The 19,072-nt window shown below is 39.5% G+C and overlaps 2 protein-coding genes across 2 annotated transcripts in view; both read left to right on the plus strand.

Moving 5' to 3' along the window:
* Positions 1-4,931, plus strand: part of nek8 (NIMA-related kinase 8) — a 38,387-nt gene extending 33,456 nt beyond the window's left edge. The window contains exons 7-12 of the mRNA XM_017308103.1: positions 755-872; positions 973-1,123; positions 2,081-2,244; positions 2,470-2,622; positions 4,117-4,275; positions 4,360-4,931. Of these exons, the coding sequence (XP_017163592.1) occupies positions 755-872; positions 973-1,123; positions 2,081-2,244; positions 2,470-2,622; positions 4,117-4,275; positions 4,360-4,391 (777 nt within the window). The 3' untranslated portion in view covers positions 4,392-4,931. The remainder of the gene's footprint in view (positions 1-754; positions 873-972; positions 1,124-2,080; positions 2,245-2,469; positions 2,623-4,116; positions 4,276-4,359) is intronic.
* A 5,114-nt stretch (positions 4,932-10,045) lies between these two features.
* traf4a (tnf receptor-associated factor 4a) overlaps positions 10,046-19,072 on the plus strand; it is a 44,086-nt gene continuing 35,059 nt past the window's right edge. Inside the window, exons 1-2 of the mRNA XM_017308360.1 lie at positions 10,046-10,295; positions 10,456-11,067. Coding sequence (XP_017163849.1) covers positions 10,925-11,067 — 143 coding nt within the window. The 5' untranslated portion in view covers positions 10,046-10,295; positions 10,456-10,924. The remainder of the gene's footprint in view (positions 10,296-10,455; positions 11,068-19,072) is intronic.

Below are 19,072 nucleotides of genomic sequence, written 5' to 3' on the forward strand. Positions count from 1 at the left end.
AAAATAATTACTATTTCTGTCAACCACTTTGATGGGGGTCCAGATTAGTCAGATTCTGAAATTGCAGTCATGGTTCATAGAAAATCAGTTTAGGGTCTGGAAATGGCCCCCAGTCTGCAGTTTGGACACCCCTGATACAGATTATTACACACAGATGGATGTTTGAAAAAGCCTTTATTCCTGTTAGTTATAATTATGAAGATTTTCCACTTATAGCTAATAAAAATATTTCCACTTATAGCTAATAAAAAAAAAGATGTGATATTAATATTCTAATATCACATCACACCATTAAAAAAGACATTTGTAATACAGAAATATGTTTAGTACCGGTGTAACGGTCGATTTCAAATGGTACTTTTAAGCTAACAAGCTTCCTCTGAACGTGTATTCTAATTTATTGAATATGACTGTAAATCATTAATTGTTCCCTGATTTCTGCTGCTTTTTTTCTTCTTATGATAATAACATTTTCAACACTCCACTGGGGAGTCAGACAAATATATATACATATCGAGTATTAGAAAAGAAAAAGTTCTTTTAACTGAACATTTTTAAACAATTTTACCGACAAGTTTCACCTCAAGCTCTTCTGTTCACACTCGATTTCACTTCATTACTTTACATCCACACTTAATACGTTCCGTTTGCTTCAATTTACCGCTTTGCTTGACCTTCTTCTGCACATCAACTCATCCATTCAGGATACAGCATGTGATACCTGGATCATCTCTTTTTGTGTTTGTGYGCGCAGCCTAAGATTGTGGAGGCTCTCTTGGGCTACGAGTTGGTCCAGGTGTCCTGCGGAGCTTCTCATGTCGTCGCTGTGACCAATGAAAGAGARGTGTTTGCTTGGGGAAGAGGAGACAACGGTACAACAAACGAACCACTTGTTTTTTTGTTTTTTTTGAAGGTTGTTTGAACACCAGCGATTTACGACAACGGCATRATTGTTCTCTCTCTGTCCTGAAGGTCGCCTCGGCCTGGGCACCCAGGACACACACAACAGTCCCCAGCAGGTGTGTCTGCCTGCAGAGTTGGAGGCTCAGAAGGTGGTGTGTGGCGTGGATTGCTCCATGGTTATCAGCACGCAGTGCAGCATTCTGGCATGTGGAAGCAACAGGTTGGTGCTCTGCCTTCCTGACCCGAACAATGACTTGCTAGTTTTACACCCTGCAGACTTGTGTTTATGTTATGAGGGTGTGTGGGATGGCAACGGATTAAAGGTTTAAAGAAATAGTTCATAGTTCATCTGTGTATAACCTGTGAGACAGCATTCTCCAAAACTCTTTCTGCTGACAGGATGTAGATATGTGTGTTAGTAAAGAGGAGTGACAGTGAGGTCTGGTGTAACACTTAACTTCTGTTACGTCTTAAGTCTGTGTTTAATCACTGTGAGTGTTATATGACTTTTGGACATTTAACGTGTATTTAAATGCTGATTTAACCAAGGATCAGAAATAGCCAATGAAAATGCTCAATTCAGGTTTTTTTTTTTTGCTTAAATCCAATATGTTTTTTTTATTTTTTATTTATTTATATTTTTTGTATGGTTGTTTATCCTTTTTATGCATCAATTATAATTCTTTATCTCAGGATTTTTTTCCAAACTGTTTTTGATTTTTTTTAAAAGCATAAAAAAAAGAGAAAAAAAACTGAAAAATTTTTGTCAAAATATATATGTATATATTTTTTAGGATTTTTTAGTGATGAGTTGTAATTGTCTCCAAATACAAAGTTGCTATTTGGAAAATACATAAGTAGTATTAGTCTTTAGGGGTTAYTTGATGTCGCAATATTTTTTCACCTGTAAGAACTTTCTGCAGTGGAAGGAGGAAGTGGATATTCCTGAGTTGCTTTTTCATCTGTCTGCCATGTTGGATTTAATAAAAATAAAAAATATTCTTGCATTGCAGTGGATGGCCGGTAGTTGATAGTGTATTTCATGATGCACTAGTAGACTCTAAAAAAAGAAAATACAAAACCAGGTCAAATTATTATAAAATTCATGCCTGTGGTGCATGTTACTTACATGAGACTGCATATAACTAACTTTTGTTGTAAATTGTTTTCGTTTCAGGTTCAACAAGCTTGGTCTGGACATGATTACAGCTGGGGAGGAACCGAATCCTGTGAATCAGGTTGAAGAARTCCATTCTTACACTCCGGTTCAGTCAGCCCCACTCAACTCTGAGAGGATAGTTTACATCGACATTGGAACGGCCCATTCTGTTGCTGTCACAGGTTCAAAAATCTACTATAATGATCACATACCTGAAACAGATTTGTTCCTGCAAGCGTCTGACCTTGTTTAGGTGTATTTATTTCCCACAAAAAAAATACTCTATCACTGTTGATTGAGTATGAAGAAGTTTTGATCTCATCTGTTATTTAAACTCCTGATTTTTCAGCTGTCCACTTTGTTAGAAATCATTTCCGCGTTTTGTCCGTTTTGCTCTYAATATGCAGAAGAGGGCTGGTGTTATACGTTTGGCAGCAACCAGCACGGTCAGATGGGCTGCAGCTCCCGGCGCAGCAGCCGGGTGCCCTACCAGGTGCTCGGCCTGAAGGACATAACCTYKGCCGCATGTGGTGACGCCTTCACGCTGGCCATTGGAGCTGGTAAGTGGATGATCTGTCTAGCGTCTTTAAYGGGACAAAAATCATAAACTACTAACAAATTTAATAGCAAGATTTAAACATTTGTTCTGGTCGATTCATTTCCAGGGTTAAGAGTTACTCTTTATAGGGTCTAGGGTTTAGTCGTAAGGCTCATATTTCATCTTGCATATTCTCTGACTTTTTTTTCCTTGTGGGATTTTTCTGTCAGGCGAAAGTTTGAGTCGTGCGCAGACATCTTTATTAGCTTATTCTATGGCTAAAAGCGGTTGAAGCTACCTGTAACTAGCGGCTAATATACCGTGCCATCTAGCTGGGCTGCAACGGGACTCACTTTTCAACCCTGTAGTTTCAAGCCTCAGACTGGCCCACTTTTAGAATGATCTATCATCATTAAAATTATGTCATTATAATCTTACATGTTAAGTCCACAGTAAGGTCTTGAAATTCAGTATATTTTTCTATAACATTTCTAATTCAGTGCAGGTAATTCATTGACTTGATTGCACAGTGGTTTGCTTTACCCATTTCATCGTCCTCATTTGACGTTGCTAACCATGAGTTCGTTTTTGTGAAAAAGTTGCAACGTACATGATCAACCCAGTACCATGACTGCACACTAGGCCGATTTTTAAAAAATTGTGGACAAAAAGTCATATTGACCTACTGAGATTTGCCCAGAACCTGCCAATGTGTGCCTGTTAGCCAGCTAATTAGCAGTTTGTCTGTCATGGGTGATGGGCTGGATGGAAGACGGCAGAAAGCAAAAGCCACATGGTGTGAAACCCGACAAAGAGGCAAAGGTTGTAACATTTTTCAATTTTCTTGCATCTTGTCTTAACTCAACTCCAACTCAGAACAACAGAGTAAAGGAAAGGGCCAAAAACACACAATCTGTAAACCGTAACATCCTGTAGTCTGGGATTGAGTGAAGCCCCCTAGTGGTTCACCACAAAGTGATATTAAAATCTGTTTCAGTATATTCTAAGATTAAAACTGTCCCTGCATGCAGATATTTAGTCATTCACCAGCAAACTAACAACACCTCCAAAACAAAGGTGATTTGCTGAAATGAACAAAAGAACTACTTTCTTTTTCTCCCTCTTCTGTTGTTACTGGTCTCTATGTGGTTCACAGGGCTTGTCGAACCTAATTAGATAAACCCATTTATACACTGGAACTGTCCTTTTACCATGTTGGCCCTTAGATGGGTAACAGATGTCTTTTGTTTGTAAGTTTTGTTGTTGCAGTTGGGTGTAAAACAGTAAAAAGCTGTATTGTGACAGCAAGTGGCTCCCTGTGGAGAGGCCAGCAGTGCCTGTAGGTCTCTCTTTGTCAAAGAAGAGCTTTGTTCAGCTCAGACTTTCTACAGATAGAGCCATTATGAATCCAAGACAGAGCTGTCAGTTAAAGATTTTAGTGGATTAGCCCCTCAAGAGGAGGTTTTCCTACGAATTAGGCGATCAACTCTTCTTTTCTTGGTGTTTTTTCTGACAGAAGGTGAGGTGTACACGTGGGGGAAGGGTGCCCGTGGTCGCCTCGGAAGAAAAGAAGAGGATTGTGGGATACCAAAGCCGGTGCAGCTCGACGAGAGCCACCCATTCACAGTGACATCGGTAGCCTGTTGTCATGGCAACACCCTGCTGGCAGTCAAACGTAATATTTTTTGCTTATTGCCCCAACTTAAGAAACGCTGTGGCRAAATGCGACTAATCTGATGAAAGGTCGTCTGAACTGCAGACAATCATCTTCGGACGGAGCCAAACGCGTGAATAYTTCTGCYGTATCTGCTGCTTCTGGAGTTCTTTTTGCACTAAAAGTATCTGCAGCGTTACAGGAGATTAGCGTTACAGCGGCCAACTCACCTCCAGACTGAGCAGCTTTGTTTGAAACTYTGAACTTTGAGACACAAACACAGTGACCTCTGGAAAAGACTCCGACACAAAGTCGATCCATGACCAACCTGTTTTTGTSTGACATGTGAAAGAGAACAAAGCAATAATTAGTCTAAAAGGGAAAAAAAGTAACAGGGTTTGATGTGTAAAGCATTTCTATACCACTCCTTTAACATATTTTGTACCAAAAAAAACTTTGGGTCCCTTTCGTCCATCACTACATCGTTCACCAGCTTTCTTCTATTTGCTGAACAAAAGCCATCCCCACCACATGATATGAGTAAAAGGGTTTAGATCCAAATGAACGCCACACTTTTAAAACCAATAGGTTTTAAAAGAAACCTGTTGGTTTCTTTTAACCAATAGGTTTTAAAAGAAACCAATAAGTTAAAAGAAATAAATTCTGCATCTAATCATGTTCTTCCATTTTGCATTAAGTGATTTCTGTGTTTGTGTCTCTAATTTCAACTTTACAACTGTGGAAAAAAAGTGAAAAGCTCTCTAAGTGTGAGTACAAAAGTATTCAACAACACACTGCATCCATAAAATTCTCATTTGTCATCTAAATATAACTATACATAATATATTTTTAGTAGTTATATGTCCTTATTTTGTAATTATGTGTGTCTATGTGGTTCATAGACACACATAGAGGCACACAGAAAGCGATTTTTGKTCTTGTGCAGAGACTTGCCAGTGTTGTGCTTTTTTGAGTAGTTTGTTAAAAATACAATTCCTTTTCCTTCAACTTCAAAATGATTCACCGTATTGTTTTGGTCTGTCTCATAAAATCCTAATAACAGGGTGTCTAAAACCTCGTAAATACATGTATCTAAAATGAAGGCCTTGAGATGTCTTGAATTCATTTAAAAAATGTAAGTTGGCCTTAAATAGGTTGTTCAAAGGTCTTACATTTTGTTGTGACAGGACTATTTACTCATATGTTCTGTGTAGACAATTTTTCTTTCTGAGACTTTCCTGTCAGGTAGAAGTTTGAGTCGGACACAGACATTTTGTGACTCGAGGTGGTTGGAACTACCGCTAACTAGCTGCTAATAAACGCTTGTTAACTAGCTTTTTTGTGTCTATAAATGGTAAGTGTAAGTTATTGTCAGTTTGCTGGACGATGTTCGTCTTCGCCACTGGCTCACTTCTGTTGCCAATCCGTACGCTGCTATGTACATACTGGTAAAAAAAAAAACAATTGTCTATGRTATAAGATACTATGGTATAAGATATGCGATTTTCTTGTCATGACACAAGTCTTAAATTTCATGTATAGTAGTGATAAAAAGTCTAAAATTAGAGTTGTGCAAGCCTGCAGAAACCCTGAATAAAATACACTCACATTTTTGGTTCGAATGCGATGGAGATTGAAAGCAATTAAGGTGTAAAGTTTGACAAAGTAGTTTTGACATTTTAGTCCTTTTAGTGTTTTAAGATGTTATATCACCCTCTGATTTTCAAACTCATATATTACAAAGAAAATGTAGATTCTGTAAAAATCTTGATACTAATATCTTCATCACTTGGTCCCTTTCAGATGTACTAACTTTACTTCTTTTGTGTTTCAGCTTTGTTCGAGGATCCTGGTTCCAGATGAACAGATACGATGGAGACCTTCCCTAGTCCCTCCYCAATCCTCCTCTGCATCCGCTTTGTTTGTGTGTGTTTTTCCTAACGAACAAATATTCGTTTCGGTTTATTGAACACACACAGACGGTCAGAACCAGTGGGAGGAAACAGGTGCACTCCAGACACGCCAAAGGAATGTTGCAACACTGATACTGAAGCTGGATTACTGCAGTTCATTAGCCCGCTTATCATGTGTTGAGCGATTGTCTTCCCCCCACGTGCGGCTTTTCTGCCGTGAAAAGCCAGCGAAAGTCAAACAGGTTTTGTTCCCTCTTAAGACAGCCGGATGAATGAGACGAAAAGAATGAAGGATGAAGTCAAGAGACGAGAGCGCGAGGAGGGGAGTTGGGTTTTTGGGCTCTTTATTGGATTAGTGCTGCAAACACAAACAAGCAGCGTTCAAACTAGATAATGAGGAGGGGGYGGGGGGGRACGTAAGGGGACATGTTACCCCGCTTGTTCAGACACATTCACAGCTTCTTCAGTGYGGAGAATAGCAGCCTGTAGAGTAAACAGGCAGCTATTCATGTCACCGCCAACGGTAAACAACGTACTACTAACGCCGTTGTTTTCATTCCACCGTAGGAATTTTTACTGGCTGAACAGCTGAGACGGTTTTCATGCCATAGAGACCAAAAATGGTGAGAGGCAGATAACGACGTCTTTCCGGCTTCAAGTACATACCTCCCATAGAGCTGAAACCAGATATTTTCATGTACTGGATAAATAGGCAAGAGCACATTTTTTTTTTGTTCTTTTTTCTCAGTGTCTAAAGTTAAATCAGACCAAACTGTTCTTTTTCTAGGTTACTTAGAATTACCCAAATTATTTCTATTTGCTCAATGCCAGAAAACTTGGCGAGAACAGTTTTTAGAAATGTTTTTGTTTGTTTTTACTTTCTTCAAATTCAAAAATGTACGTACATTTTGTCGTAGATAACTGTCTTTTTAAACTGTACAACATAAATTTGAAGAAAAAAAAATCTAAAATGTTTTCCAACATTTTTAGCAGACAGAAATAATTTTGGTAATTCTTACTGGCCTGAATCTGGAAAAGTTTGGTCTGATTTAACTTCAGACAGTGATGAGAAAAAAATGTGTTTGTGTCTTTTTATTCAGTTTATGTAAATAACTGGTTCCAGCTGGATTTGTGGAGAAAAAGACCCAGATTAAACAGAATAAACAACTTTGGTTTCTGTAGATCAAAAACATCTGAATTTTTAAAGACAAGTCCCCCCCAGGGCAGAACGAGTGTCGAAAACGTCCCGTCTTCATCTGATAAGAGCTGATTAGAGACAATCGGAAAGAATAGGGTGCCTGGTTATTTAATGAGGCTTCAAAATTAGTTAAATAAAACGTATGACCTGATTAATTTTACAAAAAAACAGCAATAGAACAGTGTGGAAACTATCTATAATACATTAGATTACCACAGAGTCATATTATGCTGGTGATTAATGTTTAATACCGCTGCAGCTGGTAACAGTGAGTAGATTAAAGTTTCATACTTCAATCTTTAAAGGTGAATTATTGATTCCTAGCTAATTATGTCATAATATATTCATTTGAATGCTGATTAGTGAGTTAAGCAAAGTAAAGAAAATATTTTTTCATGTGAAGTAGAGCATGAGTAAAAAGTATAAAACAGCATGTTTTTGAACTGCACGATTAAAAGTGATTTTGAACATTGGTGCAAATGTAGCATTTTTGACCTTTTTTGATAGAAAGTTGAGAGTAGAGAAAAGAGAAGAAGGATGTAAAATGTTAAGTTTAGTGGTTTAATAAAAACAAAACACCACGAGAAAATTTGTTAATAAAGTTTGCTTTTTTCAAACACGTTGCATTGCAAAGTATTTATTTAAGTATTTGGTCACTTAAAACACAAATGGTAATTTTAACAACAAAAGTAGTGCTAAACTGTAACTCATATCATCCAAAGTTGTTGGCTGATGGGAAGAAGAATCTCCTGTCTGTATTTTGGCGGATATGAAGAATGAAGATGCTTAGAACAAATCGATTTGTGGATTTGTCATAACTTTCTCTAGCTGAACAGAAATAGAAATAAAGTTATTCCCTAAAGAGGAACGATCTAGTCAGCTTCAGTTATTACAACTAGAAACCAGCGATCAGGCCCTAAATCTGGGTGTATTAATGTACTCTGACCTGAACCTTCAGAGTCACATAAAAACGGTTACAAAGTCGGCCTTCCATTACATGAAAAACATTTCCAGGATTAAAGGACTTAAAGTCCCAGCGAGATCTAGTGAAACTCATCCATTCGTATTGATTTTCTGCAACAGTGTCGTCACAGGTCTGCCTAAAAAAATCAAGCTGTAGCTGATCCAGAACGCTGCTGCTGACGTTCTCACTAAAACCAGGAAGATGGAGAACATCACCTCAGATCCTTCCACTGGATCCCTGGATTTTAAAATACTGTTGTTAGTTTATAAATCATTTAAGGACTTAGCACCAGAAGATCCGCTGTTGTGGTGTCAACCTTCCAGATTTGAGTGGTCTGGAAGGTTGATGCCTCCAAACAATGGAGAAGCAACATTGAGCTTCTGTGCACCACAAATCTAGAACAAACTTCCATAAACCTGCAAAACAACTGAAACACTGAGTTCCTTTAAATCAAGGCTAAAAACCCAACTGATAATAATTGGAACATTGATCAATGTATTTGCTTGATGATTTTGATTATGACCTTTGACAAAATGTAATGTGTATTGCTTGTTTCATAATTGATGACTGTATGACATAAAGCACTCTGAACTGCCTTGTTGCTGAATATGAGTTGTACAAGTAAACCTGACTTGACTTATACTCCTCAACCACCTTCATATCTTCTCCGATGATGGGAATGGTGAAACATTTCAAACATTTTTCCCGCTTTACCCCATAAAGTAGTTAAAACTCGGTCAGACTGGATGAACGGTATTTGCAAACATTGATTCTTCACCTCTTCAGATTTCCAGTTGGATTTAGGTTTGGACTTCAGAACATGTTAGCATTCTTAGATTTAAATTCTTTCATTGTTGCTCTGGCTGCATGTTTAGGGTCATTGTACTCCGCTCTGCTTTCAGAGCTCTTTGCTTCCTATCACAGGTTTTCTTACACCATTACCCAGTAATTAGCTCCATCACTCTTTCCATCAGCTGAAGACTATCAGGGATAGTTTCATTTTTTGTGGGGCTCCAAAAATTTTTCTTATCTTTTTTGTTGCTGTTTAGATGAATGGGTGCTTCATAAACATTGTACATTGTGTATAAAACTCATACGCCTAAATCATGTGATTGGCTATTTTAGGATTTTTTATGTATATATACAATACAACAAATATTCAAGTATTTGAAAATTATGAAGTTACAGTCAAGTTTTTTGGTAAGAACATGGAGTTATTGGTAAAAATAAATAAATAAATACCCGCGGATGTATGGAACTACAATGTCTTGTAATTTGCATTAATAAATAAATGTTTCCTTGGTTAATAGGGTACCCAAACTGGCTAAATCAGGTGTTAAACCTCTGAGGTTTTCGCAGAACGACTAAGACATGGGCTGGATTTATTTGGTGACAGTGGCAATTATGCTGCATCTCACCAATCTTTGCTGGATTGGCGAGGCATAGTGTCATCGGGGTTTGAATACTTTTCAGACTTTGTTTTTTTTTAAATTATTTTTGTAAAGAAAAAATATAATGTGATTTTTACACTTTCCTGGTTCTCCTTTGTATAAAATCCCAAATAAAATACGTCTAAATGTGTGCTCCTAATACGACAAAGGTAAAAAAGTTCAAGTATGAATATTTTCGCAACGCATCGGACAAATTGCCACACAATTTTCATTTACTGATCCTAAGCTTGCGGTGTGTGTTTTTGACTGATATGAAATCTTTCTCCCAGCTGTCAGGCTCATGTTCTTCCTCGGAAACACCTTCTTTTTGTGAGGACATGGCCCCGCTGCCATTGTTGTCCTTGTCCCGGTGATGTAATGGTGATGTAATCCGGAGCCAATGCAGCAGGTGACAGAAGATCCAGATGTGTGGGGTTGAGCGCTGGTCTGCCCCTGTTCCTCCACCTCACATCTGCGGTGTTTGTGTTTTAAATCAGCTGTAGCAATGTCAACTGGAGGGGATTTAAAGCGCACAGGTGCTGGATTTTAACAGAAATCACAAAGATTAATATTTAGTGTGTGCATCCGCCACTAGAGGGCGTAGTTGTCCCTCTAACGTCTGCATGGATGTATTTGAGTCAAAACCTGGCTTTTTATCTTTATCTCTCACCTGTTTTTTGCTGCGTTTTCTCACAGGTGAGCGTATATGACCTTGTACGTCGGGTGAAAATGAGCAAAAAAAGTCTAAAGATCCCGGAGGAGAGACAACGGAGGTACAAGGCGACTCCTCCCGTTTGGAGGAGGAGGAAGAGGCGAAGGAGGAGCTGCATGTGCACCTAAACAGACGGTGAGGGTAATGCATTGTGTTCAGTGTGTCAGTCCTGCACGCAGCGCAGTCAAGAGAGCGGCCCAGCCGGTCAAAACAAACCCAGCGGAGGGAAGGTATCGTTCCTGCGGCTGCGGTTGTCCTCTATCGGGAAAGAGCGGCGGCGGAGGACGAGAGCTCCGTAGCTTTGACGTGAGCTGCTCTTCGGCTTAAACGGCCCCCCGAACAGCTCCCTGCTCCCTGAAGGGAAAAACAAAACAAGAGGGCATCAGCTGTATCATTTTTTTTTAACCGAAGGCCCCGAGAGAGGGAGAAAAAGCGACCGCGAGCCCCGCAGACATGCCCGGCTTCGACTACAAGTTCCTGGAGAAGCCGAAGAGACGCTTCCAGTGTCCGCTCTGCAGCAAGGCGATGCGGGAGCCCGTCCAAGTGTCCACCTGTGGACACCGGTTCTGTGACACCTGTCTGCAAGAATTCCTCAGGTAGGGTCTCCGTGTGTGTGTGTATAACCTATATGTGTGCGTAGAGAAATATATATCCAGTTGTCTGCAGGTGATATTGTACCCTGCTTCTGTTTGGCGCGAGCCTCGGTAAATAAAGGCTCGTGAAGGTGTGTCCTGCTCACCTATTTTTATAGTTAGTCTTTTGTGCTTCTGCTGCACAAAGCAACTGGACAACCCGAGGCCCGGTGAGCAAGCAACCGACTGTAATTTCAGTTTATTTTTTGATTGATTTTTTTTCCCCCCACATGTGCAAAATAGCTGGAATAAGCTATTTTCCTGAGTTATTGTGCGCTGCGGCAGGCCGGGGATTTTATTTCTGCCAATATAATCTGTAGGTTGAGATGATTCTGGAGTTTGCAGCTCTCTTGTTGTGGTGCTTGTGTCCTGCAGAGGGCCCCTGTGTCCTCATCCCTCGCAAAGGATGGCTCAGTTAGTAGTCCCTGTATCTGAAATTAGACAAGATCTTTTCTCCTCAGGAGGGGGGAGTCAGCAGGGGCCACTCTGAGGGGACCTTTCACTTTGGGGCCATGACTACAAGAGACTTCCTCACCCTCCTAATCTGCTCCACACTGAAGTCTGTGTTAAGACTTCTACAAAGACAGCCTTTGTTTTAACAGTTTTACGATGGCACCATCAATAAATAATTATCTCTCTACACTTAAAGGAGACTACGGTAGCATTACGCCTAGAACTAGAGCCGTATAGTTCACATGTGTCCCTTTTCACATTAATCCGCCACATCGGTCTGTCAGCACATCTCTGTTATAGAAGGAGCACATGTGACTTCTTGTTTGTCTTTATGGAGGGTTTAAAGGCTTATTCCCCCCCCCGCCCCCCAGTCTCCTTGCATGAAGGCTCGGTTCAGTCTCTTAAAAACTCTTGGAAAAGCACAACTTTGTTGTGGTTAGAGTCAAATCTTATTTTCCCAGAAACCAAATTTTTGAGTTTGAGTTTTGCGGCGCAGGCTTTGACCTGTAGATACAGATTTGGCTGACACAAGAACATTTAGTACGGGGCTAATTTGCTAACAGTTGTCACTGCTTTGGATAATTTTGAAAATGTTGAACCTCACTTTAACTTTGACATATGAAAATGTCTTCTTAATTTAACAAGCTCCATAACAAATACAGATAGAAAACTCAAAAGAAGTCTTGCTCTCTCTCACTCTTTTGCAGCCTGGACGAACCATGGGCATCAAACAACTTATTAACGTCATTAACATCCACTCGAATAACCAAGTCTTTATTAAGTCTTCATCGTAGAGTTGAGCTTTAAGCATCTACAAGTTATTTTCATTGAATGAGTCATGTATAGATGTGCAGACGGTGTAATTTGAATCATTTTCTAAACAGAAAATCTTCTCGTATGAAATAAAATGCTAATAAATTGCTATGTCCTGATTCAGTTAATTACTTTAACTTTGAATTCCACTTTAGGAAGCTCGTTCACTTAAAACAAAAATGATAAGTTGTGCACAATATGTAGGGAGATGCCAGCAACTGGGTTATAGACCTCACCTGTGCTGACTCATATCTGACTGTCAGTGATAGATTAGAAGGATTGGCCCAGAAAACATAAACAAGATGTTTACAGAACTGAGAGGTGTTAAATTTGACATTTTATTTGTAATTCTTGTTTTCTTTTTCTATTTTTTAAATACTTTTTAGTTTATAATCTACTAATTGGCTAAATACTTGGCAGATAAATCTGAATATTTGAGTCTGGAAAATTATTGAGAGAGTATTTTGATTAGGAACCCTGCAAATGATCTGCAGTCTTCAGTTTTGACTTGATGCAACATGAAGAAAAAAAGCTTATCAGCAAACAGAACTTTTCTTAAACTCTCCACTGTCTTTTAAGGAAAGCAGGAAGATTATATTTGGTGATAATTCTGAGCAAGTGCGTCTGCCGGTGGAGTGACGCTGTGAATACATTATCTGGTCGTGAGTTCCCGGTCTGCAGTGGTTTTTGAGTCATCAGGAAGCCTCCTCTGGTTTATTAAACAGCAGCATCGTGAAACAGAAGTGGAAGAACAAGCGAGAGCGAGGGAGGAAGAGTTTTCTTTTGCTTTTTTTTCTGATCAATGAGTTTTGCCCGACGCTTTGTCTGCATCATCCTGCTCGCCTCCATGCGCCTCCTCCTTCAGACTACGGTCCATTTTCTCCTCCCACACGCTGACTGAAATTACAGTTTCATAACTTTGCAAAGTTTTAGTATATAGAAGTTGTGCTGCTGTGTGGTGTCGCAACAGAGGATGACACGACCTAAAGAAGCAATGATTTGGTGAGATGTGTGTAACACACAAAGCTCTATCTTGACCTCACTTCCAACTAGAACAGTCTTTGAGCAGCAAAATTGGGCAAACTCCTACTAGTACCTAGTGCAGCTGTGGTATTCTTGTTACGGAGCACAACCACTCACAAAAACTGGAAATCTTCAAATACATAAGACCCTCTCTAAAGACACTCATAACTGCCTATTTTAATAGTTCAAACACCAAATATGTTTTGACCCTCGGCCATAGAGAAACGATCGTTTCCTAGAGGCATGGAATCTGATGAAGTTTTAAATTTGATCTCATTGCTAATGTTTTGACCATGACATGTGTAACGATTAGCTAGCTAATGGCGCCAAAAGTTGAAACTTCTCCTTATGTTCACCAGGGAACTCAAGCTCAATGGGAGAAATCCCAGTGAAGGGAGATGAGAATCCAGCGGAATTGCGTAGAAAGGTAATAGTCAGACTAGCTTAGCAATGTCAACATCACAAAAACAATGGCTTCTTTGTGCTTATTGTAGAAAAATAGATCCTTACCTGAACTCACACTTCCTAAAGGTTCCCAACATGTTCCATGACAGACGTCATGTAGATGTCTATTGTATATGTGGAGTGAGAATTTATTATGAACAGAAAATCTTGGTGTATGACAGAACAGAAGACAGCTTGAAAGTCTCTGACCACAGCTTAGTCTTTTTTTTCCACTGTCATTTAGCAATAAATAACCAATAAATAGGTTGAAAATATCAATAAGAAAATCAGTAATAGTTGCTTTAAGATATCTGGACAAACCAGAAAATAACAAGTGGTCAAACTGTCACAGGTCATTTTTCGTTTTAACAATGTATTTCCTGGTTCACTTCGCCAACATATACATACATAATAAACATCAATAACGGCAGCAGACTCATGGGTGCTGACAGATTCACTCAGCCACCTTCGTTTTCACGTCTTTAATTAAAGAAGTGTGCCGGTTGAGGCCATTGAGCCGGGGAGCGCCCATTGTGAGTGGAGTTCAGGTTTATTGAGACTGACAGACAGTAGTTGGCGAATGCCGTGCCCATTGTGCAAACACGAGTTGAACCTCTTTCCCTCTAATTATTAAAGGTTGTGTCACAACCAGTCCAGGCTTGCCAACCCAGTCAGGAAACTTTCACACGTACAACTGATTGGGCACTTGTCTTCATAAACCTTTTTAACATTTCGTCCATGTTACAACCTTACACTTGGGAATTTGCGTTTTTCTTCAGCAGGGCCAAAGAGGTTGTTAAAACAAAAGTTGAAATGCCTGCATCCTTCTTGCCATTTCATAATTATACACTACTTTTATGTTGGTCTGTCTCAGAAAATCATTAAAAAAAATCTAAAATTTATATTTGCCAGAATGTGAAAACGTTAAAGAGCTTTATTTGCTTTAGCTCTCATTCAGTTTATTACACGACACACAGTCCCTGTAGTTTGGAGGACATTCTGAAACTTGTATCGCTTAAAAATAATGTCATTTCAACTTAGATCCAGCTTCAAAAGGCTAAAGAACAGCTTTTTCCCCCCTTTTAGCTAATGTTTAGCTTGATTGGCTCTCGGGAGGCAACACGTGAGTGGTTCTGCCTTCTCAGAGTCCGCGCGCCTCCGTTAGCATGTGATGCTAATGGACTGCATTTCCTCTCGGAGCAGAGCGGAGAGGAATGTGCAGCAGCAGCAGTCCTGCAGGCTGCCCCCGCTCCCAGGGAGAGTCGTATGGTAAGAGTGGGTCTGCCTCCCAGCTTCGACTCTCTCTACGATCAAATATGAGTCACATGCTTCAGCGCTCGTGAGGGGCGGGCCTTTGTTTTAGCTCAGGGCCATGTACGCTGGGTTCGACGGAGACGTGGTGTGACAGTGGTGCCTGCTGTGGGTACGAAGGCCTGGACGGGGGACGGGATTGGGTCGCTCAGCTACTGCTGACTTTCTCTGCACTGAGACACTACAAACTTTTCTTATGCCTCAATCGCCCTCTGACTTGGAATAAATGGAAGATTCAGTTTCATGTTTTAACTTTGCAGCTGCTCTTATGTGTGGTGCAACGTTTGCATCCATTACTCATGCTGCTTCCATGTTCTGGTGTTAGAGGTACACGGATGGAAAAACTGCTTGTTCTTTCCCTCTTCTGCCTCTATATTTCAGTATCTGTAATAAATGAAATGGAACGAACTGGTTTTGTTTAGATGAGATTTTCTTTTAATTCGTTCAAACTCTCTTAAACAGCATAGAATGAGCTCCAGGTTGACACTGCCAGAGTTACAACAGTTCCGTTCATAAGTTTGCATACAGATTTCAACGGAATGATTGATGTTACAAGTAATTAACATAATCCACTTGAAAACATGAATTAGGTTAATTCATTTCAATTTCAGATTTTATGTAACCTCCCACTGTGTCAAAATTACAGATAGCAGTTATGTCTGTTGATCCATCTTTCTTTTTATCTTTCTGTCATTCTGTCTTTATCTCTGTCTTTCTACATCTGTTTGTCTTTCTCTCTGTCTACGTGTCTTTCCATATGTCAGTATTTCTGTCCTGTCTTTGTATAGCTTTCTGAATTTCTATTTTTCTGTCTGTCATATTTGTCTTTTTGTCTTCATATTTATGTTTTTGTCTTTATCTCTGTCTTTATATCAATCTTAGTTTATTGAAGGTGAAACTGCAGAATTTAGTTTTTGCCTTCTTTCTGTGTTCCATCCAGCTGGAGCAACACGGAGTTTCAGGAACACCAATAGCAAAATAGTGCCACAGCATGATGCCGCCACCACTCTGCTTGATAATTTGTACTACACACTTTGGTTTGAAAACCTCACTCACCTTGATTTCTCCATATATTCTTCTCGTCATCGTGTTTTGAAGCTGGGGCTTCTATGTTAGCCGGTAGCCTCTAGTTGTTGTTAAACTGGCCTCAGGGACAACAAGTGACAGCGGTGTTCCAGGTCCATGGTGGTTCTTGTGTTGTTCTTGAACGTTCAATCTAATTTCTTTTACTATAAGGATGAAAAATTGGATCAAACAATAGGTGGTCCATCATAATTAGGGTTGCTACAAACGATTATTTTAGTAATCTGATGATTAATCGATTAATTGGATAAAAAATTGGCACATTTTTCATTTAGCCACTTATACAACATTAGACATGCTTAAAAAGATGCTAAGAAATAATTTATCACCTTTTTTAAAAATAACAAAATAAAAATTTTATTGCTAAAAATGTAGTAACATGGCATTCATTTAGTGAATACTTGATCATTTGTAGAAAAGGATGCATCAGCAGTGAATAGCCCAACCCTTTCTGTTTGATTTATAGGACTGATATGTTCACTACTTTTTGGATTAACAGATTAATAATCGGAATTTAAGAGTATACAGACTCAAAAAAAACTGCTGAAAGAACAAGACAATCAGAACATAATTCAGACAAAATGTATATATTACATATACATTTTGCATTTAAGCTCTGTTAATTAATCGCTTACTAAATTTTTGCAGATTATTTTAAAATTGATTAATCATGATTAATCCGATTAATCGTTTCAGCTCTAGTCATATATGAGTGTTTCAACAAGACAGGGATTTATCAAAACCGGTTTTGAAGGCTTGGATAAACGTCCTGGACCTTAACCTGATTAAGTACAAATGAACTGCACCTGGAAGCCATTCTTGGACAAGGAAACCAACCAGTTTCTATAAATCCCCCTCAAAAATCGAGTCACAACTTCTCCAGAAGCTCGTTTACAGCTCCAAGACGCTTGTGGTTGAAGCGCTACTTTCTAAAAGGCATTAAGCCAACTATTGGTGGGGGTGTGATTATTTGTTTATGACTGTTAAATCAAAATTAACCACATGAAAATCCAGCGCAAGTTCAAATTTGCTGAATAAAACCTCAAATGAACCAAATAAGGAGACGACAGCTCTTCTTCCACACACCAAAGTGCTGTGCGGAAACGTTGTTTGGGCATTTCTCAAAGTGCCTGAATGGAGTTTGTGTTTCATCAGCACCCGGTGTTGTGTAGACGTCTGCCACTTCGAGGCAGCTGGGCCTTTGAATCTCAGTGGGTATCTGTGTCTAAATGGTGGCAACGCCAAGGAGGGCTGATGAAAGACCGCCGTCTCATCCTTCCCTGTCCTCACAGAGACGCACAGAGTCTCTGCAGGTGTCCTCGGGCGTCCCACGTCCAGATCCGGAGAGCTCTGTCCTTCTTTGTCACAGAGAGGCTTTTTGGGCCTCCGATCTGCACATTGGGGCGACAGAGCTGGAAGTGGCCCAGTATATATCAGCACGGTCAATGCAGCGACAGACGCATGCGGAGATCAGAGAGGTTTTGGAACAGAGCGGTGCTTGTTTGAGAAAAAGAGGGTTTAAGATAAGTGGGCGTCTTTTTCTTCAAGAAGCCTTAATTTACCTGTAAAGTTAAAGAGGGGAACGCTTCTACGATGTCGGTAGACTGAAAGGACTTTGCACTGCAACGTTCCGTTGATGTTTACTTTCTGAACTGCAGCCAAATAGCATAAAAGTTCGGTCAATTTCAGCTTTAACGGCTTCATTTGGAGCGACTTACTTGCATTTAATGTCATCATGTTTCACTGCTATCATTTCTTTTTCTATGAAGTTCTTTAATATACAACTTGGAGCCAAAAATAGTCCGTTTGTTTTGAGAGAAAGTCCAGAGAAACAACCGGAAACACCTCCAGATTACAGGGTTTTGTGGAGTGGATGTTTATCCCAGTTATCCATGTTTAGTTTGAAAAACTGCGTTTTGAACCTGCAGCATCTTGTTTAAAATGTAATTTTTTTCTTGTCAGTTTTCCTATCTGAACCGTTGTGCTCAATGTGACCTTTTGTTTCCGTTTCCATGCCTCTGCATTTCTCATAAGCAAACTCTTCCCAGCTTTTTCTGGGATAAAAACTTGGTTTTCGCAGAACTATCTCATCTCGACGATATGCCTTAAAAAGCCTGGAATATGTCAAGATTTTCCAACATAGGTCTAAAATGTAACTTATTTGCGTATGCTAAAATGTTTCAAACCTCATGTAAATCATTATTTCTGTGTTTTGTAACTCTAGCTGTTGAATTTGTGTTTTAATGCTTGTAGCTTGCGTCGGTTTTAAAGGTTTTCGATGTAAAACTTGCTAAAGCCTTTATGGACTCATCGACATATATTAAAGAGACTGACGGATGTAAACCGGCCAGCTTTGGGATTAGATGATTGTCTCCTGAGAGGAAGCAGAGAGGCTTTAAAGATGCAGCTGCATTGATGAGAGAAAACAACCCCAAATATTTCACACAGCTGCGGAGACGCTCCGAACACAAGAAAGATGTGCCAGCCCACTTCTGCATCGGATGTGAACGAATGAGGGCAACCTCATGCAAAATTGACAAAACCTTCGTGTCAGACTCTTATTTTGCTCTGTGTGAACCTTGACAGTCCAAAGAACCGTTTTTTCCCCTCAGTTCAGCCAAACAAGACTCATTTAGAGCCACAAATGGTGCGTTACTTCTCGGGGTGGAAAAAAAAAAGATGACCTATAATTTTTACTGAATATCTGCCATGGGGATTCTGTTGTCAGTTTTAAAAGGAGCACCATTTTGCTAGTAATTTATGGTTTTAAAATATTAATTTAAAATCTAAGCATTTTCTTTTGTGGGATGTTGATATTTCTGGAAAATGTTATATATATATA

This window comes from Poecilia reticulata, linkage group LG13, assembly GCF_000633615.1.
Source record: "Poecilia reticulata strain Guanapo linkage group LG13, Guppy_female_1.0+MT, whole genome shotgun sequence".
Taxonomy (NCBI): Eukaryota; Metazoa; Chordata; class Actinopteri; order Cyprinodontiformes; family Poeciliidae; genus Poecilia; species Poecilia reticulata.